Source organism: Myodes glareolus, chromosome 4 (assembly GCF_982192425.1).
Source record: "Myodes glareolus chromosome 4, mMyoGla1.1, whole genome shotgun sequence".
NCBI classification, from domain to species: Eukaryota; Metazoa; Chordata; class Mammalia; order Rodentia; family Cricetidae; genus Myodes; species Myodes glareolus.
Window position 1 is genome coordinate 68215427 of NC_142029.1, and position 25850 is coordinate 68241276.

The 25850-nt window shown below is 39.1% G+C and overlaps 1 protein-coding gene across 4 annotated transcripts; it reads right to left on the reverse strand.

Moving 5' to 3' along the window:
* Nucleotides 1-79: 79 nt before the first annotated feature.
* LOC125388684 (von Willebrand factor A domain-containing protein 5A-like) lies at nucleotides 80-25451 on the reverse strand. Of its 4 annotated transcripts, XM_087905528.1 has the most exons (21): nucleotides 25318-25409; nucleotides 24468-24544; nucleotides 21607-21664; nucleotides 21292-21494; nucleotides 20802-21024; nucleotides 20510-20685; nucleotides 20118-20232; nucleotides 16809-16999; nucleotides 16463-16551; nucleotides 16128-16272; nucleotides 15623-15702; nucleotides 11190-11304; nucleotides 10302-10466; nucleotides 9934-10034; nucleotides 8988-9241; nucleotides 7371-7430; nucleotides 7162-7275; nucleotides 6908-7024; nucleotides 6374-6504; nucleotides 1306-1432; nucleotides 80-837 (listed from the first exon to the last, which is right to left on the reverse strand). In XM_087905528.1, the coding sequence occupies exons 3-21, from the start codon at nucleotides 21647-21649 to the stop codon at nucleotides 758-760; spliced, it is 2529 nt and encodes an 842-aa protein (XP_087761654.1). In that variant the 5' UTR covers nucleotides 21650-21664; nucleotides 24468-24544; nucleotides 25318-25409; the 3' UTR covers nucleotides 80-757. The 4 variants fall into 4 exon arrangements, with proteins under 4 accessions (XP_087761654.1, XP_048272894.3, XP_048272892.3 ...); XM_048416937.3 differs by lacking the exon at nucleotides 24468-24544 and having other exon boundaries at nucleotides 16809-16978; nucleotides 25318-25450; XM_048416935.3 differs by lacking the exon at nucleotides 24468-24544 and having other exon boundaries at nucleotides 25318-25450.
* Between the last annotated feature and the right edge of the window lie 399 nt (nucleotides 25452-25850).

Below are 25850 nucleotides of genomic sequence, written 5' to 3' on the forward strand. Positions count from 1 at the left end.
TGCTCTTCTGAATGCCATGCCAGCAAGACAACTGTCGTTCTTCTGAGCGAGGGACGTCAGGATTAACACGCAACACAACTTCAGGTTCTGCAGACAAGCTTTTATTCCACTTTCTCACACAGTATATATAGCCTTCAGCAGGGGAGGCCAAGACAGCAAAAGCAGGAAGCTCATCACCTTAACTCAATGGCTTAGGGGTAAACATCCTTAGAAACATTGCTGGAAACAACAGATTGTTCCTGTTTTTGTTCCTGTTTTCAACCAACTGCAAGAGTGCAAAACAGATCAAGTGTGGGTGTGAAGGCCTGTCCTCTAGGGACCCAACATGTGAACATAAACGTTACTACTATGATCCTTAATAATACAAGAACAAAATTGAGTGGAAAACAATAATACAGATTATTAACTCAAGCATTGCCCAGGATCAATGCTACAGTGCTACTCAAGATTCTATGCTACTTATTTAATTGTAATTTCTCTGGAAAACTTCAAATGTCATTCTGCATATAAATAAAATAAAAGTTGCATTGAAGAAAACATGTTAGGGGACCATAATAACTTCTCACAGAGGAAGGGAAGAGGGCAGAAGATCAGATCCCAAGGTACTTGAAATAGATAATCAAGGTTGTGGGGGAAGTCCTTTAATGTTATGACAAGAAAAAAAAGGTAAAGATAGAAGCCAAAAGCTATCTCAGCCAAAGAGAAAGTGATGGAATTGGTAGTAGCCAGGAAACACTCTTGATCATGGGTGGCATCCTCAGAAGCCAAAGACAGCAGGGGTCACAGCTAACTTCAGGAGACTATTGCCAGCCTGCACAAGCATTGGGATGGAGGAACCTGTGAGGAGGGAAACAAGAGTCAGACCTGCGGGACAGGAAAGAAAGGTGGGGTTTTCTTCAGCTTTCCTTAATTATTCCTTTAATCCCCTTCAGCCCTGATTTAGCTTCCTGAACTACCCCTTGTATTTACCCTTTCTTGTTCTGATTCTCCTTTAGTCTATTCTGTCCACAGGAAAAGGGCAACAAGGATACAATAAACATCCAGGAATACTGGTTACATCTCTAGGGTTAATCTTGCTTGGCTAAGTATCCACACCTATGTTCCTTCCCTCTGCTCAGCTTGTCCCAACCACTAAGTACATATTTCATCCTAATCTTGAAAAGGAAGGATTAGCACAGGGAATAGACAATGTTCTAAGATAGGATGGTAGTGGCAACAATAAGATCCCTCTAGTACTCACCCTCTGCTACACATACAGGCATAGCTGGGAAAGAGGGGAAGGGAGGGAGGGGACTGTGCTCCTACCTGCATTGTCATGAAGCCAGGCCACAGCCTTCCTTTCCAGAAGTTCCCACTCACACTTCAAGTCTTTGCCATTGCCATGCAGCCAGAGGACAGCCAGTACTGTGGCCCATACTGATGGGTTCCCATCCTGCAAAAGAGACAGAAACTTATGTGATGCTCCAGATATTATAGAAATCCACTCAAAAGGAAGCAAATTTACTATCAACTTCCTCATCAGTTTAATATGATATATATAATTCCCTACCCCCTCCTTACCAGAAAGATTAATAGAGCCTCGGGATAACATTCCATACCACTTAGAAAAGTACTAGGTGTGTGGTGTTCCTGTATCTATCTTAGTCCCCCTGCCTCTCTCTCTTCGTGTGTGTGTGTGTGTGTGTGTGTGTGTGTGTGTGTGTGTTGGTAGGATGATATCCAAACCATGGTAACGCATTCTAGACTACTCCTGGATACATTTTAAACCCTTATTATTTTATTCTGCACAGTCTCATTACATGCCAATTTTCCCAGTTGCTTTAATCTGTTTCATAAGAGGAACACTTAAGCCAGAGGCATAAAACTTCAAAAAAATGTTGCTAAGGACTAGATGCAAAAATCACACTGATTTTTAAAATGTATTTTCTTTTTCCCCCCCAACATAATATTTATATTTATTATTTGGGGGTTTTTACATATACACCTCTTATGTGGGATTACCCTCTGTATGCTGTGAATATCATTGGTTAATAAAGGACTGCCTTGGGCCTGGGCAGGGAAGAATAGAGGTAGGCAGGAAAAACTAGACTGAATACTGGAAATGGAAGGCCGAGACAAAGGGACACCATGTAGCTGTAGCCAAGAACAGACTAGGCAGAAACTTGCTGGTAAGCCATAGCCATGTGACGATACACAGATTAATAGAAATAGGTTAAATTAAGAAGTAAGCACCAACCAATAAGAAGTTAGAGCTAGTAGGCCAAGCAGTTATTTAATTAATACAGTTCCTGTATGGTTAGTTCAGGGCTGAGCAGCTGGAAATAAACAAGCAGCCTTCTACAACACATCTCCATCATACTAACTTCAAACTCCTACCATGTCTGCTCTTCCACCCTTGTGATATCACCACCAAAAGAAAATAGACAAGTCCAATTAGTGTTGCCTATATACTCACTGGAGCATGGTTCCACTTCCAGTGGCTAGTCCTTTAAAGAAAACTGAGTCCTTTCCCACTCCCACTGCCTGAAGCCATCAATTATGGAGAGCTACACATCAGCCTCCTTATTACAATTTTTTCTTATTCTTTTTTTATTTTTAGTTTTAAAACAATCTTATTTTACAAGCCAATACCAGTTCCCTCTGCCTCCAGTCCTCCTACCCCTCTCACCTTCTCCCCACTACTCTCCCATCTACTACTTGGAGACAGCAATTCCTCATTTGGAGAGTCAACAAAGTCTGTCACATCACTAGAGGAAGAACCAAGGTATCTAAGTTGAGCAAAGTATCCCTTCTTAGGGAATGGGCTCCAAGGAGCCAGTTGATGCAGTGGGGATAAGTACTGGTTCCACTGCGAGTATTCCCACAAAGAGTTCTTCTCAATGGTATCTGTCAAAGCTGTTTCTTTTTGTTTGGGTTGGGGGAGGAAGACACTTTGTCACAGAAGTTTTCTGTGTTTCTCATTCTCAACTGTGAGTCTGAAGACATCAATACCATTGTAAAAGGAGCTTCTTTGCCCTTTACAGTCAGCTGGAGCATAAGTCATGGATTTCCACATGATTTCTGGTGACAGCACCAACCATTGACATTTACATGGCCTCACACTTTAGAAGGTGCCACAGACTTCAGTGTGGATATCAATATGGCCTCGGGGTGAGATGGGCCACAGACACTAATATGGATCCTTCAGGCAACCATACCCATGGACATCAGCATTGATTTAGGTGGCAGCACAGACCATGGATATCCACATGGCCTTCAGTTGTAACATGGGTCACAGATTTCAACAGGGCCCCCTGTAAGACCATGAAACCCAACATGACCTTAAACACACTGGCACCAGAAACAACTTCCTGAAGAGAACACCAGCCATGTGGGCACTAAAACTGGCAATTAATAAATGGAACCTCATGAAGCTGAAAAGCTTCTATAAGGCAACGGACACTGTAAATAAGACAAAATAGCAGCCTACGGAATAGGAAAAGATCTTTCCCAGCCCTATATCTGACAGAGGGTAGATTTCCAAAATATATAAAGAACTAAAGAAATGAGAAATCAACAAACAAAATAATCGATTTAAAAAATAGGTACAGATCTGAATAGAGAATTCTCAACACAGGAATTTCAAATGGCTGAGAAACACTTAAAAATGTTCAACATCCTTAGCCATCATTGTAAAACAAATCAAAACTGCTCTGAGATTCCAATTTATACACATTAGAATGACTAAGAACAAAAACACAAGTGACAGTTTATGCTAAAGAGGATGTGGACCAAGGGAAATACTCCACCATTGTTGGTAAAAGTGCAAAATTGTACAGCCACTTTGGAAGTCAATATGGCATTTTCTTAGAAAAAAAATGGGAATCAATCTACCTCAAGTACAGCTATACCACTCTTTGGCATATATGCAGAAGATGTTGCATACCACAATGATACTTGCTCAACTATGATCATAGCAGCTTTATTCATAATAACTAGAAATTGGAAATGACCTAGATGCCCCTCAAGCAAAGAATGGATAAAGAAAATGTATATTTACACTATGGAGTAGTATTTAGCTGTTTAAAACAATCACATCAAGAAACTTGCTGGCAAATGGATTGAACTAGGAAAAAAAAAATCATCTGGAGTGAGGTAACCCAGACCCAGAAAGACAAAAATGATATGTACTATGTACTCACTCATAAGTGGATATTAGCTATAATGAAAAGGAAAATCATTCTGTAACTCACAGACTCATAGAAGCTAACTAACAAGGGGAACTCAAGTGTCTGGGGACACTTTGGTCTCCCTGGAAGGTGGAAATAGAATAGATTATTTCATAGGTGTACTGGGGACAGGTGGGAGTGAGAACTAGAAGGGATGGGAGGAATATGGTATGGGTAGAGGGGAAAAGTGGTAAAAGGAATTACTGGAAAGGGGGAGCATTTTGGGGTCAGGTCAAAATTTGGTACAAGGGAAATTCCCAGGAATCTACAAGGGTGACCCTAGCTAAGACTTCTAGCAATAAGGGATATGTAGTCTGAACTGGCCATTTCTTATAACCAGTCAAAACTTCCAGTGGATGGATTGTGACACCACATAACCTTCAACCTACAATTTGTCCTGCCTACAAGATATGCTGGAGTAAAGGTGGCACTGGAATTGTCGGAGTGGCCAACAAATGACTGATACAGCCTGAGACCAATGTCATGAGTGTGATCCCACCCCTGACACTGCCTGGAATGCCTGGACGCAGAGTCAGGATAGCCCAAAACCTAGGATAGAACCAAACAGGACTGGGAAAAGAGAATGTAATGATGCCTAATGATATTCTGCTATGCTCACAGATTGGTGCCTAAACAGAGCTTGGAGAATCATTCCAAAGAGTGTAAAAAAGGATTTTTTGAGCCAAAGGGGTCAAACCCACGGAACCAACTAACCTGGAATCATAGGAGCTCACAGAAACTGAACAGACATCTAGGGAGCCAGCATGGGATTGATTAACATAGGACTACAAGCTACATATATATGACAGTTATATAGCTTGATCTTCAGTGGGAGCAGGAACTATCTCTGGTTCTTTTGCCAGCTCTTAGGGCCCTATTTCTCATACTAATTTGCCATGTGAAGTCTTAATAGGATTGGAGGTGCCTAAGTCTTGTTACAATTTGATATCCCATGTTTGTCTCTGAATAGAAACTGAGGAGGAGTGGATAGGGAGGGTCAGAGGGGAGGAAGGAGAAGAACTGGCATCAAGGAGGGAGGAAATTCTGTGGCCAGAATGTAAAATAGTAAGAATAATAAAAAATAAAAATCATTTTCAGATTTTTAAATTTTCAATTGAACTTTGGATAACGTGATATTTTTCTATTTTACTATATGATTTTATTGAATTGAATTCATGGCCTCCTGTATGCTAGAATTGAGTTTTTCTTGGTGATCTATTTATCTAAGTATTAGAAAAATTTTTTAATGTTAAAAGAGACATCATTTTGACAGGAAGCTAGCATGAAATAATTTTGAAGAAATATTCCTACATTTTTACACTGAATATTTAAGTCAGTTTGTATTTTACAGCATAGATGCCTCTATTGAACAACAAATTCATATCTCATTTGTATTATCTACATTTCATAGGCTCAAGAACTATCTATGACTAAAAAATAGTGTACAAGTAGTATGTCCATAAAGTGTGTGAAGTTTATTTAATAGTGTTTCATACTTTAATAATTCAGAAGTATATTTATTTTTCATTGCTTGGAAACTGCCTTTTCTTGAGAATATTTTTTAAATAGTATTAGAAGATACAGATGGTAATCTTCAAATTCTAAAGAAGGTGTACTCTATCCAGCTTATTTGAGCACAAATACAGCAATATTAGGGCTGTTATTGGAATCTCTGAAGCGAGGGCATCCTAGTATTGACTCTAGTCTTGCACTCACTAATGCAGAGAGAGTTCAGCTTCTTAATGTTCGATTTCTTCATCTATACATAGCTCCAAAAATAGTACCTGCCTTAATTAACTGAAATAAGGAAAAATAAGTATAATAATATTAAGTGTTTAAAAAATTGTCTGGTATAGTATGAAGATAAAAATGTTTATTTTTCAACAATGTCTCGGTGAATATGATAAAAACAGAAGACTTTCCCTTTGACATCCATGAGTCTGACCATGTCTTCCTGTAGCTAGGTCATTAATTCTATGTTTCTTATGCTCTGGCTTAAGTGGAAATAATTGCATCTTCTATATATCACACATTCATTTCACCTTTTCATTATCTATATTATTTAACTCTTATTTCTCAGCCTAGCCCTCATTCACTCTGATTCCTGTCATGATCCTACCATCACGAAGCACACACGAATTCCTTTCTTCCACTTTGCATCTCACCTTGGCAGGGTTTGCAGCCTTGATGTCTCCCAAATTAGTGCCCAGGATCTTAGTCAGATTCTCACCCAGCTCCCAGGAGCCATTTGCCTTTTGGAGTGAAATCAGCTGCAGAACAACATTTTCTTCAAAACCTTTGTGAAATAAATGAAAGAGAGATGGCATGGGGACTTATGGATCACAGCCCACCCGAGGAAGTCTCCTGAAATAGGAGGCTGTAGAGAGATTTCTGCAAGAAGTCCACCAAGTATTTCTAATCTGTGATGGGTGGCCAGTTGATCAGGGTTCTGAACACAATGGTAGCAGAATCTGCTGGGGTCTGGCCCTGATGACTGTTGGGCTGTGTAGGCAGAGATTGCCAAGGGGACACAAAGAGGTTGCTTGAACTACAGAACTTTTAAAGATATGAAATGCTATTGTAAATTAATGAAGCTAGTTCCATTCTGGCAAAAATATGGCAATATCATATCTCATGTCCTGTATGCTGCCTCTAATAAGTCACCCCCTAGGTAAAGAAAGTTCCAGAATGAAGAGCACCTTCAGGGACACAATCTGAGGGGGTTTGAACGGTAGTTTTCTTGGTAGAAGAATATGACCATCTCATCATTCCTGCAGAATCTTCACGCTTCACCAATGATGCACGACACAAAAGAGCTGTGACAAACACATATTACAGAGAAATTTTTTTCAAGAAAGAAACTCCATCAAACTGTAGAAGTATCTTCTACTTGTCCTTACTACTATCTAATAAATCACCCCCTAGGTAAAGAAAGTTCCAGAATGAAGAGTACCTTCAGGGACACAATCTGAGGTCATTTGAACGGTAGTTTTCTTGAGAGAAGCATATGACCTTCTCACCTTTCTGGCAGAACCTTTAAGACTCAATGGTCTAAAAAATGCAGGAGCTGTGACAAACAAATATTACAGAGAATTTTTTTTCAAGAAAGAAATTCCATCAAACTATAGAAGTATATCTTCATAGAACTCTAGGAATGCTAACCATTCAGTCCAAATTGTTGATGTGAGGCTTTTGGTGCACCCAGGACAGGTGGATGGAAACCTAAAATAAACAATGCAAAATGGAAACTGAAACATCTGCTGTGTTTTCCAGCAAGCAAATTTTGAAAAAAGAAAAATGTATTTCAGACATGTACCCTTCTCTCCGTATCAGTCTCACTCACTAACCTCAATGAGCAATTCTCCTGTGTGGTCTCCTCCAATACAGACAGACACTCACCCTCTGAGCCCTTTTTCTACTTCCTGTTGAGTTTCTGAAATCCCTTACTTGTGTGTCATACCTTCAGTGCTGAAGGATTCTTCCAGATATTCCTCAGTTTGAAAAGATCTTTTTCTGTCTCACAAAGTTATTTTACATCTGTCCCTTTCAAAATAAGCTCAACTGTACCCTAAGCATCCAGGTTCAGACCATTACGTTGCAAATCTTCTCAGCCCAAGAATATTGTCTTCTCTCTTGCCTTGGTTATCTTCTACATGGCCTCACTACTATCTCGACTACTAAGTCACCCAAAGTACCCAAAGACACACTAGGTGCTGACAGTGCACTCCAAGGTCTTCCATAAATTTGAAAACTTTAATCTCTTAAGTAGTAGCCTATGCAACATCTTAATGCATAGATCTTGCCTTCCTCATATTCAGTGATTATGGCTCTAATAGACCCTCCCCCTCTCTCTCTCGCCCTCAAGTCATTGGCATCATTCAGAATTGTTTTCTATCAGAAATACTTTAATCTTACTTTTAAAATATAACACCCATGTTTATAGTGCTTTAACTTAGGGTTTCTTGTTTTAAAACCATTCTTTTTGGCATGACCTGCACTTTCTAAATCCCCAATTCTTCATTTTGTTCAAATACATCAGCGTCCTTCAAATTTTAAATTTCATTAACTTAAACTTCAATCAAGCAAATTCCTTCATCATAAATATCTGCAATTACACCCATAATTTCTAATCATGAGAAATATATTAAAATCCCACATTAGAAATCACTTCAACCCTCTACCTACTTCATTCTTAAGCCAATGTTGATGAACTTGCTGCAAATTATTTGGAAAACCCAATATTCTAATTCAGAGCTTCTGGCTACTGAAAAAAAGGCACCAAATGCAACTGGACCTTCTGCAATCCCAGAAAAAATGATGCTATAATTTTGTGTGTTTTGCTTTGTTGTTTTTCATTTCTTAAAAATACCCTTTATCTCCTTCAGATCTACTCCTTTCTTAAATCCCCTCTTCTACCACTATATCATCAGATGCAATATAGTCACTATCTGTGTGGCTACTCACTAACCATCAAAACAGAAGTCAGATTCAAATTAAAAGATTTAATTATTCAATATTTATGATGCTTCTACATTGTAACATGTTCTGATATTCTTCTGTATGTCTATAGTAAATCTCTGTTCCAGTTGGACACAATCTACTTCTCTAGAAAATTTAAGACAGTATAAATCCTAGGTGTAGAAGGAAGAAGAAAACTATAAATTTAAGAAATGTTATTAAACTTAAATGTATGAGTTTCTAAAACTTATAATTGTTTATATAATATACTTATATATCTGATAATCATTATAAATGAGTTTAAATTGGGGTAAAACTTACCAGACCTAACTGCACATGCCACTGAAGGCAAAGAATCATACAAATTTGGTGTTGGAATCACTCTGGGAACCAGAGGCCCCTGCACTGGCTGATTGAGCTCCTTATTTATGGCAATGAAAGCTGTGAAGGAGCTGAGGACCCCAGACTGAATGCTGATGTTCACCACATCCTTCTTTTCTCCTTCTGAAGTCTCATGGGAGCCCAAGTCCTTGGTCTGAATCAATGATTTTGCAGCCAACCGATGAATGGTGAAACTGAAAGAAGACACTGGAGAAAATTAAAGAAAAGCAACTGCAAATCAAGTACTAAGGACTCTTAATAGCTAGTGAATGCAGACAGCAGGGATGGCTAGAAAAAGATTTCAGATGACGGAATGAGGGAGATAAGAGCTTAGAGGAAAAGCAGACACCAGTGATAGGAGTGACAGAAACATCATGAATGGCAGAGAAAAAAATAAAGTAAGTGTGGTAGTTTGAATAAGAATAGCCCCATAGACTCAGGAGTTTGAATGCTTGGCCAATAGGGAGGTGTGGCCTTCTTGTTGGTGTGGCCTTGCCGGTGGAAGTGTGTCACTATGTTTATGGGCTTTGAGATCTCAGATACTAAAAACCATGTAAGCAACCTATGCAACATCTTATTTAATCCAGTGTGGCATTCATTTCCTGCTGCCTCAGATCAAGACGTAAAATTCTCCGTTCCACTAACACCATGTCTGCCTGCATGCCACAATACTTCCTCTTATGACAATAACAGACTAAACCTCTGAACTGTAAGACAGAACTATTAAATGTTTTCCTTTATAAGAAAAGCTAGGACACCATGTCATGATCAAGGTCCCTTCACAACAATAGAAAACCTAACCAACTCAGTACATGAAAGGAGAAGAAGAGAAGAGAAGGGAGAGGTGGGGACGTGTGGAGATTGAGATGCAAAGCTTACTTCTTACCTAGCATTTGCCTTGGGCTGAAGGGAAAATGTCACCCTGTTTTTAAGACCCTTGCCTTGAAGGGTGTACTTGAGGCACACTTCTCCTGAGCTCTCCACTTTCTACAAATAAGAGACAAGCAGGAGTGACAAAACAGACATATAATCAGGAAAATGGTGAGCACTAGGAAAGCTCTTCAGCTCAAGGCGATCCCACACTGAGGATCAAGCAGTACAGCGGATAATATAGACTTGGCATGAAGGAGAGGATGAGACACTGGCTGCCTGCAAAGTGAAATATCTTGCTAAAACCTCAACCTTGTTGGTGTTAATAAAACTGCTGACATGGTGTTTCACTCAGTAAAAGAATGAACAAGAATAGTTACTCACAGGCATAGTCCCAGTCAATTGGGCATAGATGATTAACCTCTGACCCCTAAAGATGACAGTCTGCTTTGGGGAAAGCATGTTAGCTGACAGGCCAGCTGGCAAATCCCATTCCAGAGAGATGTCATTCACTGAAGAGTTTAGAGCAAACTTCAGAGACCCAAGAGCCTGTTGGAAGAAAGAAGATCCAGAATTATACATAAGAAAGATAATAATGGTAGTCATCCATTGAGTATTTAGCAGGACCAAGGATGCAATATATATCTTATCTAGTCATAAACGGTGAAGACAAATGCAATTCTTTCTCTAATTATATGTATGGTAAAGTAACATTTGAGAGATGTAAAAGTGTAAGTAGAAATGAGGGCAACACTTAAGAAAGAAGACTTCTGCAAAAGTCCGTTAGAGGAGGGATAGGAACAACATGGAAAGAGAAGCTTAGAAATATCAGAAATACAGGGCTTTTCAAATACTAATGAAGGAATGTGAACTTATTCCTTTGAGTCTATCACTCTTACACTTGCCAATCTTTCCCTTTCTGTCTTTTGCATGGAGAATAAATTTCTACCTGATCTCCTGAGAGTATAGACTACAGACTCAGACAGAGCAACCAAAGCTTTCACCTTCTCTTTCTAGTCTTGAAAACAAAAACCACAAACTCTTTTTTTATCTTCTCTCTGGATTTCCAGCTACCACTGTTAGATGCCAGTCTTTAGATGTTGTAATGAACCATTTCTAAGAAAGTACCAAGTAGATTCACTAAGTGAATAGCCCGGTACTTTTGAAAGTGTGTCCTCTGGGAGAGTAGATCATCTGCCTTTGCAGCAGGGTTCCTGTTGCGCCTCATACTCACTCTGGACTTGCAACTCTGGACACTTGACCAACTCTCACCTTGGTCTGCATCCTGTCCTTGCCTGTGATAAACTGTGCAGTGCCCCCTGATACCCGGGCGATGCTTTTGATTAAACTGGTGGAGGCTCCTTCTCCAATACCAAAAGAGAAACATCTGTAACATTGAAATGATGGTTAGAGACAGTTTTTCCATGGTAGAATTAACAGTTAACATGGACAAAAACTCATGAAGACTAAAGATAAATACCTCAAAGTCATTGCAAAGGCATATTTAAAAATCAGATCCTATTTCTATGGGTTTTAATAAATGCTTAAATAAATTACATAATTTGATGCCACAAGTCTACGATGAATAAAGGTTCAGTTTCATTTGTTAATGAAGATCTAGAACTCAAAAAATTTGCAAAATCTGTCTTAAGTTCTATTTATTTATCTTTTTAATCTATGAATTTCCTCTAGTAAAATATATAGTAGTCAAATAAATAAACAAAAATGTAAACATTTAAGAAAATATAAATAGTCAAGTAATGCATAGACATCTTGACTGATACATTCAGTATCTGTGTGATTTTCTTTAATGTTAGCCATCAGCCCTAAATTTCATGACATGGGACCTTAGAATTAGTGTTTTCAATATGTAAGCATGAGGGACAAAGTTTATATTGTAGTTTTATTTCCTCTCAATGACTTATAAAGTTGTCACTATTCGTTTTAACTTTCTTAATTTGATTGATAAAACAGACAAAATTAGTGGAATTTCCAAACATTTGTCATGTGGAAGATCAAGAGGTGAAACACATGGCTTCTTAAGAGGTTCTGATATTAAAGAACTCAGATACAAGAATCAAGACAAAAGACTGTGAATCATACTTACAGAAATACTAGACTAGGTTATTCAAGCCAGAGAGAACTAGAGATCTCTAAATGGTAATTTTAAAAATTCGTATAGAAGCAGACAACTACCAAGACAATATCTCCAATTGCTGCTAAGAGAATATGAACTTATGAGCCAAGACTTTGAAATGGAGAAAAGATAAGGGAAATGAGCCAGTACATGCTGTCCACTTACTAACTGAAGCATGTGGCATGTGTGGATGGCTGAACACCTAAGCAGTTTCAGAGAAGGTCCCAAAATTGTAGAGTTTTGAACTTTGCCAGTGGAAGGTATTCTTGAAAACACCTGAGAACTTTTCATAGAACAATGCAGAAATATTTAGACTTAAGAGGTAGAGATAAGTAAGAAATGGCTCAGGTATGAAATTCATCATACTCTATCAGGATTAAGTTTGTTGGTTCTTTGTCTAAGCACTCATTGAAATCAAAGAGTAAGACCTATCAGGGGAAAAATCATTTAAATACCAAGAGTCATAAAACATCAACTAAGTCCACTATGTCTGAATAGCACATTGGTCATTTCTAATAAAAATTAAGACAGAAAAATAGGAAATAAAATAGGAAAAGTGGAGGGTTTCTATCTCATTTTTTGATACTAGAAGTACATGGATAGAAAAATCTCACAATATAATTTAAAATTCAGGGGACTGCTTCTCATTGATAAATATTCAATGTCCTAAGCTACACAGGTGTGGCAAAGATTGTTCATTAATAGTGAGATGGGTTTGCCCATAATAGCAAGGTAGTAATGAGATGTAACCATATTCACCGCTTCCATATAAAATAATAAAGGATAAAACCACCATCTACCTCAACATGTGGATAAAGCTCATTTGTTGAATTCAATCATCATTTATTACTCAAATACACATATTTCATTAGTACATACCTGTGCATAGTGAAATCATGACTAAGAAAAAAAGAATGGAAGGAAGAAAGGGAGAAAAGGAGAAAGGGAGGGTGGGTGGATAGAAGGAAGGAAGGAAATCTTGATAATGAGCAGAATAGATGTTCTAGTGCACTGGAAATTAAGAATTACCAGAGAGATGATTAATTTACATGGTGTAGTCCTCGAATACATTTGTAATAATGGGCCACTGGATTGGAACAGAAGAATCAGAAACAATCTGCACTTACATCAATGCTGATCATGACAGTCAAAGCACTGAAATTTAGTGACAAAATAATCAATATAAGATTGCCAAATATCTGTGGCAAAATGAACTGGAAGTATATTTTAGACACTCTAAATGAAAGAAATTATAGATGCCGGTAGGTAATCCTAGATTACTGGGATTTAAACCAGGAAAAGTGAAAGTTCAAATTTTGTTTGGCAATAAAGAGTTCAAGGTAAGACTCTATCTCAAAATAAAATACAAACAGAGTTGAGACAGGGACAGAGCTCAGTACTGCCGGTGAATTTGGTTGTGCTGAGTTTCTTAATTTAAAACTGGAAGGGAAATAGTCTATGTTTCCAGAAAAAGCTTCTCCTTGAAACTTTGGGTTACTAAAAAAAACCCAATGCTGAGAAATGTATAACTACTTATGAGTTGTTATTCAAGGAGGCCCAGAAAACAAGAGTCTTGCCATTGCTCACAGTTGTCTACCGAAGAGAGATGCTAAGACCCTAATGTTGAAGCCACCACACACCATGGTTGTATGATATAGAGAAATCAAGAGGTACTATAAAAGTTGCTGAGGGAAAAAGACATCTATGACCTTAAGCATCTGTGAGCCCTATGAACTATAATATTATCTGTCAAGACAATACACTCACTGATGCAATAGTTGTATGACCATTATGGGAATAACATCCTAAGTATGAGTGAGAGGGGTATTCATAGCCTTCAGTTATATACCCAAGGGTAAACCTGCAAGGATTCAATGGACAGTCCCAATCCTGTGGTCTAGGACATGGCAATGATTAAACAAATTTGGTCACACCATAAAACAAAAAGACATAAACTAAGAAAAGAGCAGGTAGAAAAGGGAAGATTGATGGAGATGTGGGGAGGATGGGAAAGGGTCAGAGGAGATAATAACTAGAATGTATGTTACATATGTGGACTAACAAAGAACCAAAATAGAGAGCAAAATCATTGGAAAGGAAAAATAAACGATCTACATAGCCTGAATAGAAAAAAATAACTTTACAGAGCACATGCAAAAGTCATAACTCCAAAGAGAAACTTAAGAGAATACAAATTAAAATGGCAATTACTTGAGTAAGGTATGGTACCAGAAAATTACTTGAGTAAGGTTGCAACCCAAGCACTCTAGAAGTAGAGACAGGTAAAAAGACATCCACTGCCACTGAGGCCAGACTGATCTTACTAAAGACCAGTCAGGACTGCATAGGGAAACCTCTTAGAAAACAAAGTAGAGGAATAGTCTTGATAGTGAAAATGTAAGCTACAGAGTAAGAAAATAGTCATTAATATATTGAACTATAAAATCAAATACATTTCAGTAAAAAAAGAAAATCTATTAGATAAAATAATAGCAGTAGTTTAGAGATTTGAAATAATAACAAAAATGCCACTCTAAATATGAAATATTAAAAGTTGTATGAAGTAGAGCTATTAACAAAATAAAACTTTAAACTCCAAGCAACTTTGGTTCCCAAGCACAAAACTGGGTAAATTTTAAGAACATAAATACTCAAATTTTTAGGTAATGAAGCAACTGGAATCCATTTGTAAAATTGATTTGACTTAAATTACTACAGTGTGTGAAATTGCCTTTCCACAGAAATTGGACAACTCTGTCTACTTAAAGAATAGTACAGTTCACGTGACTCTGCTTTGCTTTCTGTAGAGTTGGGGTCCAAGATCCCTTCTAAATACATAGTATCATGTGTCTTTAGCTTACTCATATGCTCCTATAGAAATTAAATCTCCAGTAGATGGCTCGTTAGAGGTAATACAATCACTACAGAGACCAAAGAAAGTCCGTCATTATGAGAATCAATATAAAATATTCTGAGCTACTTCATGGAAAAACACGTAACTTGAATATGATTACATGCAAATTGTGCGTACATCTAAACAAATTGGTGAGATAAAGAATAAACAAGATGAGGTATATGGAAAGACACACATACCACGGAACTCAGTAGGATACCAAATCAAGGAAATTTCACATAATCCATAAAAATTTTCTTTGAGCTAGGTTTAAACAAGTGAGTGTGGGAAGAGCAAGAGAAGATGGATATCTGCCTAGCTCCGGATCTGTGATGGATGCACAGGGAGCATACTGCGATAACTCATCTGCCCAGATAACAATGATTTGAGTAACTTTCTATGTTAAATTACCAGTATCTTTATAATGAAAATGCAATCAATATATCCTTTAGAGATTTACAAAAATAAGGAACACTGACATTGTGGTATCAGTGTTAAGTGGAAAACTACTTTTTAAAATTTTATAGAAATTAAGGGGTCAGCTAGGTAACTGGAAAACCCTTGAGTCACTCCATCCCTTTAGAAGCATGAGATCCCATGATATCACGTGGAACATGTCATATATGGTGCTGCTTACAGTCCAGTCAGAAACTTAGAAACCATACTCCCCCATACCTGTGCCTCTTGCTGTTTAACTTAACTTCTTTAATGACACTAAATGTGTCACTAACTTCTCCATCTGTGAAGACAAAGAGCTGAAAAACAAAGAAAAAGATGCATTCATCAAGCTTCTGTTGAATTCATCAGAAGACAACAGCATTGGTCCTCATAGTCCACAACTATTTCCAGTCTTTGCACCTTCTTTACACAGGGCTAGGGACTCTAGTGTTCCACTGTCATTCACATGTGGCCACAGAGACTCTTTACTGGGAAGAGTTTCATGCCATGGAAAGTTTCACACCCTCCCCATGGACCTTGCATGTTAAACTTTCGAGGTACCACAAAAGACTGTAGACTCCATGCCCTCAAAAAAGAGAGGAAGAACACTGCCTCTGATTTGTTTTCTATTCATTTTTAGACAGATGGTTTAAATTGACACACTATTTACACAATTATATTGGGAGAACTGGTTAGTGGAAAATTTCATAATTTTTTTCTCTCAGCTTGGTTCTAAAATCACCTGTAAGGGATGTCCAGGAACGGAGGGAGCTTTGTAAATGTTGCAGAGTGGTCTCAAGATTTCAGTGCCTCCTAGGTCTGCTTTTAAATGCTTCACTCTTTTCACTGCCTCCTCCATTGTTTCCTGAGTGTACTTCACACTTTTCCTTAGAGAAACAAGCATGTCTAGTCACATAGCAGTAGTGCACATTGCTATTCCTATTGCAAAATTACTATCACAAAAATTGCTCCTGAAACCCCCAATGTTTAGGACTACTCTGCATTAGTCAGATTAAAATTACAGACCCTCCTTTAAAGTACATTCTTTCACAATCCATGGTCTTCCCACAAACTTACGGAAAGAATTTTTCATAGGAAGATCCAAATCCATAGATGTTGAAATAACAACCCATAGGCAAACTCTTCAGCAACAGCAATAGAGTTTCCTGAAGGTCAGAGAAGACAAGAAGATGGAGTGAGAGAAAGTTCAACCAAACATCCAGACCCCAGTCTGGTTCCTAATGGCATAAAAAGACATCATCTTTTGTCATCTTTCATTTCAAGGGTGAGATCAGAGTGGCCATGCTTGTTACTGCTCAGATGAAGAATGGACCTACAACTATGAGTTGACCATACTCGTGCCCTTTCCAACCGCCCTCACATGGCACTGCTGAACAATGAACAATGAAGAATCTGGCTTTACCTTGGCAGCCTCTATGCGTAACTGAGAACCCATCTGGCTGTTCGTGGGCAATCCCATACTTCCTGAGCGGTCCATGAGGAACACAAATTCTCCACAGGCCTTTGAGGGCTCCACTTCTGGGATATCTGGAAAGAAGCTCACCATTGCAGAAGGAGCTCCCATCAAACTATCTGTATAGAAAGGAGAAAACCCTATAGGGTAAAATGAAATTTAGGTGCTCTAAAGTTCCCAAGAACCAATCATCAATTCAATACAGAACTGAGAAAACTCAAATACAAATTTTGTTCTTTTTGTGCTGTGTGAAAGAGGAGCATTATTTTGAATGTGTAAAGTAGATTTCTCCCCACCCTGAGAGACAGGTGGTTATCATGACACTAGCATTCTTCTGAGAAGCAAGATGCTCATGGGAATAATGGGAAAGGATGTCCACACTGTTTAGAACAGGGCCATGCAGTCAGTAGTCAGCTCTCCATGTATGATGTAGGCTAGTTCTTTCAAAACAATTCAAATAACTACACTTCATAAGTGTGAGCTTCCTTGTTTATAACTGAGCACCTCTACTTCTTACCCCAGTTTCATTTTCTGAAACAACAGGATAGTAATTCGTACTATAGGGTTATTGTAAGGTTAGGTGATACAATATGCTTACAGAATTGAGGGTAGGGCTTAACTGACACTGAGCTGTTAATTATAATTTTATACATTTTTCTTCTTTTAAATTTGTGCAATTTAACACTTTAAGTTTATCATATTATTTAGTTTAAAGTGCTATATGTCTCATGTTGGTATCATATTAACTATTTTACTGAGCCACGCTGCCTCTTAAGTTTTTCTTGTGTTTCTAAAAGGTATGAGAACAGGAATATACCTGAAAAAAATACATGCCCTGGGAAACAAGGATTAGAAATCACAGATGGAAGATATTATCAAGACTAAGATATGACCAACTATGTCCCCTGATAGCCTGGACACCTGATCACAGAAAAGAGATGAAAAATCTTCATGAGACTAAGGAGATGGCAGCTATTACACAGTAAGTCATAGCATCATGATTAAAACATTCCTGACTGAACAGAGGAGAGAGTGCCTGAACTGGTCTTGTCCCATAGCCACATTGATGAATATCTTGCATATCACCATAGAACCTTCATCTGGCGATGGACGGAGATAGAGACAGAGACCGACATTGGAGCACTGGATTGAGCTCCCAAGGTCCAGATGAGGAGCAGAAGGAGGGAGAACAAGAGCAAGGAAGTCAGGACCATGAGGGGTGCGTCCACCCACGGAGACGTGGGACTGATCTAATGGGAGCTCACCAATACCAGCTGGACTGGGAGTGATGGAGCATGTGATCAAACTGGACACTCTGAATGTGCCTGGCAATGAAGGCTGACTGAGAAGCCAAGGACAATGGCACTGGGTTTTTATTCTACTGCATGGACTAGCTTTGTGGGAGCCTGGTTTGTTTGGATGCTCACCTTTATAGACCTGGATGGAGGGAGGAGGACCTTGGACTTCCCACGGGGCAGGGAACCCTGACTGTTCTTAGGACTAGAGAGGGAGGGGAAGATGGGGAGGGGGAGGGAAAAGGGAGGCGGGGAGGAGGTAGAAATTTTTAATAAATAAATAAAAAAATATTAATGAAAAGAAAAGAAAAAGGAAAAAAAAACCATTCCTGACTGAAGACCAAGTCTGAATTTAAATACTTCATGAGAATCTAAAACAGAGACCAAGAAAATCAACAGCAACAGATAGAGAAGAGCTACAGAGGTATGAGGAAGTTACAAGAATCCCAGGGAAGCTGGAATTCCCCTCAGTGACCTCAGAGAGATTTGGCCGAATAGTGTGGAAAGAAGAAAAAGTCCCTATATGTGGTTCAGTGTGAAGTAACCTTTACAAATATTGAAAATGGTACAACTGCGGTGGTTGGGTATGGAAACTCATCTTCTTGGTAAAGTCCTCACAGGAATTTGACAGTTACAGCAGCATGAGCCCAAGCCCAGCTGTCACACTGGGAACACAACTGGCCCCCAAAGAACTTCCATATATCCAACCTGCAAATAAAGATTTGCAGCAACTTTGCTGGGTTGTGTGATGATCCCTTCACCCTAGTGCAGAATGGGTCAGAAAAGTCAAAGAGAGCAAAACACCCATGTATGCTGTGCCAGCTTTATTAAAAGTTAAGTGCACTCATAAGGAAATGGTCTAAGTGACGAACACTAGATGTACATAAGAAACAAAACTCACTGACGAGCTAAATTAGGTCTGTGAAAAATTCAAGTATGCCAAAAGAAAGTTTGAGGTGGATTCCTGTAATTTTTGGTTTTCAAAGTTGGAATTTCTATGGGACACAGAGGACCTAAAATTAACTCTGTGTTTAATTTGGTCATTCCTATTATTACTAAGACAAAAATGAAAGAACCAGTAACAAGATTACATCCAGGTATGGTGAACTAACCAATAAAACATAATTACTTAAAGTGAAATTATTATTGGTCTAAGAAGAACTACTATTTGAATATTGTCTGGTTTATAATGCTGCTATTTTCCTAATTCAACTATTATTTTATAGTGATATTAGGAATTAAAGCTACTTTTTCTATCTCATTATTTGGAGACCTTCTATATAAATTCTTCTATCTAAAGTTTTTGTTGTATGTTATCATAATATTGACATTATAGCGCATTATATAATGGGTGGGATGACACAAGTCATGACTGAATTACATTTTTCATCACTTACTAATGTTGGATACAATATAATTATATCAGTCACTATCACCTGCATATCAGATATACATCTACATTTTTGAGAAGAAATATTATAAATATTAGAATTATTGAAATGAATATTTGCTTTATTATTTGCACACTAACTCTTTCAAACCAGTTGGAAAAAAACTGACTTGCTTCAACACCATTTGACACTGTAAACTCCCCACACTATGTAAAGCATGAGACTACATCAGATTTGGACATCACTGATTCTCTCATATGAGAAGTAGTTACAAGATTATATTTATTTGTTGTTTTTGTAAGACCAGTCATTGTCACATGTTAATAACGGGTTTTGTGTATTTTCTTGTGAATTATCTGGTCATAGTTCCCTCTACTTTTCTAGTAATCTATGCAAATTAGCCTATGCTACATAATCACCTGATTACCTGTGAAGCCCAATCATTATTTCATGTGAGAATGAAAAGTCAATTATCTTAATGACTGTATTCTGATCTTGCATATAAGTAGAAAAACCCAGACTAACTTGAAGTTACATCATAGAAAGGAATCAAAGTGAGAGACAGAAAATACCTGGCTTCGTGTCCTGCATCCCCATCTCCACAGCTACACTGGGGCTGTGCACTTCATTGTAATAAATCAGGAGTTCCACATCCCGGTCAAACTTGTGTCCTTCAGCCAAGGAAACCTGAGAAGAAGACCAGCACAGAAGCCATGTTAGAACTTCCACTGGTCACTTCCTGAGATAAGGTTAGAATTTGGGCTTCTTCCATTGGGAGCACAATCAGAAGTAACAGGAAAGACTGTATGGAAAAGTGTCTACACTTTATCCAGAGCGGGGAAGGTAGATATGTGTCTCTCCAAGCATGGCCAGAAGAAGCAAGGTAGATGTGGGGAGAATGAATGATGACCAAGTCAACAATGAAGACAGAGGGGACTGACAATATTGTTCCCTTTCTGTTCACCTGAGCAGACGTCTTATCATCAGCCAAGTACTGCATAGGACTCAAGGAGCAGTTGGACTGGACCCTCTCAATGCCATGCTGGGAAGTGATGGTGGCAACCATGCTGAGTGTGTAGGGCAGGTCCTCCAAAGGGACTATGGGGGTCTTTATATTCAAGCAACTGTTCGCTGACTGTTCTATAAAAAAAGTACATTAATTATGTTTCCCTAGACAACAATTTCCAAGACAAACCTAATTTTGTATATTTCCCCAGCGTTTCTATGATTAGTTTTCAAAGGAAGAAATTGCTTACCAGACAGCTGGTATCTTGGATTCAAGATTGCTGGGAGCACATAGCGCAGGGCCCCATCTGTCTCCAGAGGCAGCTCCTGCACATACCTCAGGGTCACTGCCACCTTAGCCCCAGGCTGGAGGTTCCCCACATTGCAAGAAAAGACATCCCTGGAGTAGTCATCCTCTTCCAATAAGTAAGCTTGGTGGCCCTGGGAGAGGGCATCCTCATAGACGCTATGGGCCTAAAGCAAGGGCAAACTGAGTTGAAACAAAATCACAAGTTGTCAAGAAAATACAGATTGTTCATGAAGAATGTCATGGATTCTTTGGACTTCACTTCTGATAGTTCCTTCCTGATGCCCTCTTCCTTATCAATTTTAGACAAACAGTAATTATACATGAACAAAGAGATAACAGTCAACATCAGTACTTATGAATTGTTTATAAAGATAATAGTAGAATGCAATTGAAAGATGAAAGAGAAGAGATAACAAACTCATCTTTCAGACCTGCATCTTTTCCTGCAATTCTGCCACAATTTTCTTCCCATCCACCAAGGCTTCAAAGCTGTAGACAGCAGAATCTTCATCCATGGGGAACACAAAGATTGCCTCCAAGGGGACTTTCTCCTCATTCTCATAATTTAAGGTTGCAGAGACACTAGCCACAAAGTTATTGATGGAGAGGGTTACCGAGATGCTCTTCAGTGGCACTGGGGAAGATACAAATATATAAGAGATCAGCAAACTTTACTAGATCGGCACCATAGATGAGTTGTGCTGAGTACAATGACCTCATCACTAACAGTTTTAAGTTAGGCTTACCTGGTTTCTTGTTTCCAGTGATTAGACCACAGTGCTGCTCCATTGTGACTGCCTGTGTCTGTGGAAATGACACATCATTAAGAGAATTTTAATAGAGTTACGGCATCAACAATACAGCTTCTGTTCTCTCTTGCAGGAGCAGCTTCAAATTCTTAGTGTGGGAATAAGGATCCATGGAGGGGAGATGCTGGTGGTCACACTCCTGATTAATGCTTATCAGGTGGGGAGGCTGTAAGTGTCCACTAACAGGAAATCACCAAACACCTTAAAGTGCTACAAACACCATTCTATATTTACAAACAGTTTTAAGTGAACTGTCCACAGAAACTTGAACAGGTCCCATAATTTAACCTCAGCACTCTTAATCCAGTATAAGACCTATGTCTAATATTTTATTTACTTTTATGTTATATGCAAGAGTGTTTGCCTGCACTTCTGTGCATCATGTGCAGGAAGATACTCTTATACATAACATATTACCCAAAATAGAGGTCAGAAGAGGATATTGAATTCTCAAGGACTGGATTTACAGATGGTTATGAGCTGGCATGTAGAACCTAGATGCTACAGTTTGGTCCTACAAAAGAGAAAGCAGAGCTCTTAAAGACTGAGTAATCTCTTCGGTACCCATTTCCTGTTCTTCCCATAAATAATTGTGTGATCCAAACGGCACTCTATATTATGCTTCTCTTACTTAGTCACTTTACTTTAATTCTTAGTAGAGAAACTAACCACTGTTTTGTTTTTTATATTTATCTTCAAGATATTGCCATGTGACTCACTACTGGTTCAACGCAGACAGTGAATAAGTGATTGTGGTGTCCCATCTGTATCATCCTGTCTGACCCCCAACACCTTTCACATTACAACCAATGCTCAGAGAACAGGGAGAAGTGTCAGTAAGTTTCTAAGAGGGTGAGGTCAGGGAGGACTACTGAAAGTCAGTGTGTTCTGTCCATGACAGGGCCACTGTAATCATGAACTTAAAGCAGGTTTTGTTACCTGCACAAGACATGCACCATCAATCCAGTTAATATTTTAGCACAGCACTGATCTTGAAGGGGCACATACAGTCCAGTCCTTACCTGAAGAGGTTTGTGTTTGATACCTACTTGGAATGGGGCAGTAATTTTTTCCAGGGACTTGGTCCATGGTAGATAGTCCATACTCTAGTTGATGACCCTGCACTTATGTATATATTGGGAACACTATTGGATTCAATAGGTTGAGAAAAATAATAGAATAGGCTTTTGGTAGAGGAACTTTTTACTGGTCAGAAAAAGCTGGAAGGTGAGACTCACGCGGATATAATAAAATATATTGTACACACCTATAAAATTTTCAAAAGATAAATTGAAAATATTCATTTTAAAAGATATTCTAAGATATAAAAGAAATATGTGTACAATATTTTTCTCTCTTTTAAAACAGACTTTCCTAAATATATTTCATGAATTATGATTTTGTACAAATCTTGAATGCAATCTGAAGAAAAAGAGATGGATTAATTTTACCAGGTTATGATTTACATGATTATTTTATCCACAGAGTCTAGAGATTGGGCTAATCTGAATTATGGTCCAAAATAAACCTGAAAGCTGTTATGGGCCTTTCTAAATCTGACCCCTTGCTAGTTTGATTCTCCCTTTTGTCACTGTATGTAAGCACAGCGGGCAACAGTAAGAAGGGTGGTTTCCCTTGGAAATTTGTCCTAAAGACCCTAAATGCACATCATGCTTGTTCAGATGCCAAGGATGAGTCCCCTGGAACTCCAGGCTTCTCTTTCAGTTCTACAGTCAGGAAAACTTTCTAGAAGGATTAGTTTTCCATCCCTGGTAATCCCAATCAGCAATTCTGAAGGTTGTGCAGGGCTGTTGCTAGGTCCTTCAGGCTGAGCCTAATGACTATTTAAATCTCTCAGTCTGTGATTATGGCTTAGTGCAAAAAAAAAAAAATTGTCAGCTTGTACAACATCCTGAGTTCCATAGCTAAGTCTTAGGCCAGGCTGAAGGCTGGGGACACCTCCTTAGTCTCTCTGTAAACCAACCCTCTGATATCAGTGGTGTTTCCTAGAAATTTCCTATATATCAGTCAAAGAATTGGCTGTTTTCTACATCTGCTATTTTGAGCTATTGAAATGTAAAGGAAAAAATTATATATACCACCCTTTATGCTGAAATGCAGGGCCTTAGAAATAGACAATTCAGGCCCCTTGCTGTAAGGGAGGGGAAGGGAGCCTTTTGTCCTGTGACAGGATGTGAGTCAGGATCAGCTAGGAAGGCAGGAAGAGATAAGAAAAACAGGTAGCACAGCCCCCTCCTTGGAATCCAGGTGGGTCTGGACAACCCCCTTCTTGGTATTTAGGTAAAAGGTCAAGAATGTGCCACTCAGCTTAGCCTTATTTGAACTGACCAATGAAATGAATCCCCGTAACCACGCTTTTTTGCTTCTGTACCCGCGCTTCTGCTCTCCTATAAAAACCTCTCACCCCCAACGGGGGGGGGGGGGGGGGCGCGCAAGTCCCCGAGAGACTTGGTCGCCCCGGGTATCCGTGTATCCTCAATAAACCTCTTGCTACTTGCATCCGGCTGCGTGTTTTCGACTGATCTTTGGGGCGCAGGGGCCTCTCCCGAGGGAAGACGCCCCACGGGAGTCGTTCAGAAAGAGTCTGACTGATTTGGTCATTAGTACAGAGGCAGCAGCTAAGATCTGGTCATTAGTACAGAGGCAGCAGCTAAGCAAGAGAGAGGAGGACAGCAAGCCCTGAGAAGTACTTTCCCTGGGAACCAGTAGGTGGGCCTGGAGCAGGGGGAGAAGAATTTCTACTGACAGCAGCAGGAAGCCTACAACAGAACACTCACTGAGAAGCAGCTCAGCTTCAGGATGGACTGTGTCTGGCAGCAGAGATCTCAAGCTGGCAGTGACCTCTGCAGGAGACCTAGGGGGGAGAGAGGAGGACCAGGGTCCTCTACAATGAAACACTGATTTCCTAATCCAACCTCAGAACAAATTTCCCTCTCTGAGTCTTTCACCCTCTCCCAACCATTTCCTTAGTCTGCAAATTGTGGCAAGTGTTCAAAGGCCTTGAGAAAAAGAAAGACAGGCTCCAAAGGTGACTAAAGTTACAGTCCTAAACTAGGTGCCACTAACAACTTTCAGTCAGTGCCAGCTCAAGTGCAGTTTGCAAGGGTGAGTCATCCCCTTATATCCTGGCTGTTTACTGCTTCTGGGAATGAGGAAATCTGGGCTTTAAATACAAAAAAAAAAAACAAAAAAAACTGATTACAGTGTGGAGTGAAGGGCCTTGAATAAATGTAATTCATAGCCTCTCTATCCAGGCCTTCCTGACAGATATTCACAAAAGGCACAAGTTCCATCTCTCAGGTGTGAATAGAGAAGGTTCATGGTCTGCAATGGATGGGGTGGGTGGAGAATGGAAGCTCCACATCCTTAGGACAAACATACCTAAATCTGAGACGAAAAACAAAAACAAACAAACAGACAACAAAGACCTATTTTGTGAGATACAGGAAAGGTGAAAAGAAGAGGGATTAAGGGAGAAGAGAAAGAAAGAGATGCGGGGTAGGGTAATGAACCTGAAATTAAGATCATTTATGACTTAGAAAAATCTTCTGGTATCACAAACCAGGATGAGTTTCTAAAAGGCACTTATAGTTCTTCGTGGGGTTGCCTAGAATAAGAGGCTCTTACCCTTTAGATGCAGGAGGCAGGGATCTCTCCAGAGAGCAGAGCAGAGTCTTAACCCACTTTCTCAAATCCCCTTGGCTTATAGCAGCTGTAAATGAAAGTGAAAGCAGCTACTGTCAAACTTCCAGGAAGACCTGCCCCCTTCTAGGGACCAGCTATAAAGTTTCAATTGCATGATAAAGGGATGGACTGAAAATTCTCAGCCTAGTATTAGATTTCTGCTTCTGTGATAATGAAAGTGTTTGCTGAAAATTTAGAGAAATTGATTTTTTTTATACTCCCTGCATGGTCTACCAAGAGAAACATTTGAAGATAGTCAGAGGGTGGGGTTTTGTTTCTCAAGGTTGAATACTACTGTCTTAATATCTAAAATTATATAAAATGCTGTACAGCTTCTTAACAAGCTTGCTCACCAAAAGCATCCTCTATCCTACTTCTGCCCACCAGGAAAATTATGAGTACTCTATTATATCATTGGCTTTGGTCTATAGGCGATACCTGAGGACAGGACAAACATATCTGCTAACAAATATTTT

Bases quoted from the DNA above. Each gene is read 5' to 3' on its own strand.
- LOC125388684 (XM_048416935.3), bottom strand. From the start codon at position 21,649: ATGGAGCAGCACTGTGGTCTAATCACTGGAAACAAGAAACCAG. The intron at 10,035-10,301 runs GTGAGTAACTAT...TCTTATTTGTAG, and splicing joins AATTGACTGGGACTATGCCT to AAAGTGGAGAGCTCAGGAGA. The intron at 838-1,305 runs GTAGGAGCACAG...CCCTCCTCACAG, and splicing joins CTGGCTTCATGACAATGCAG to GTTCCTCCATCCCAATGCTT.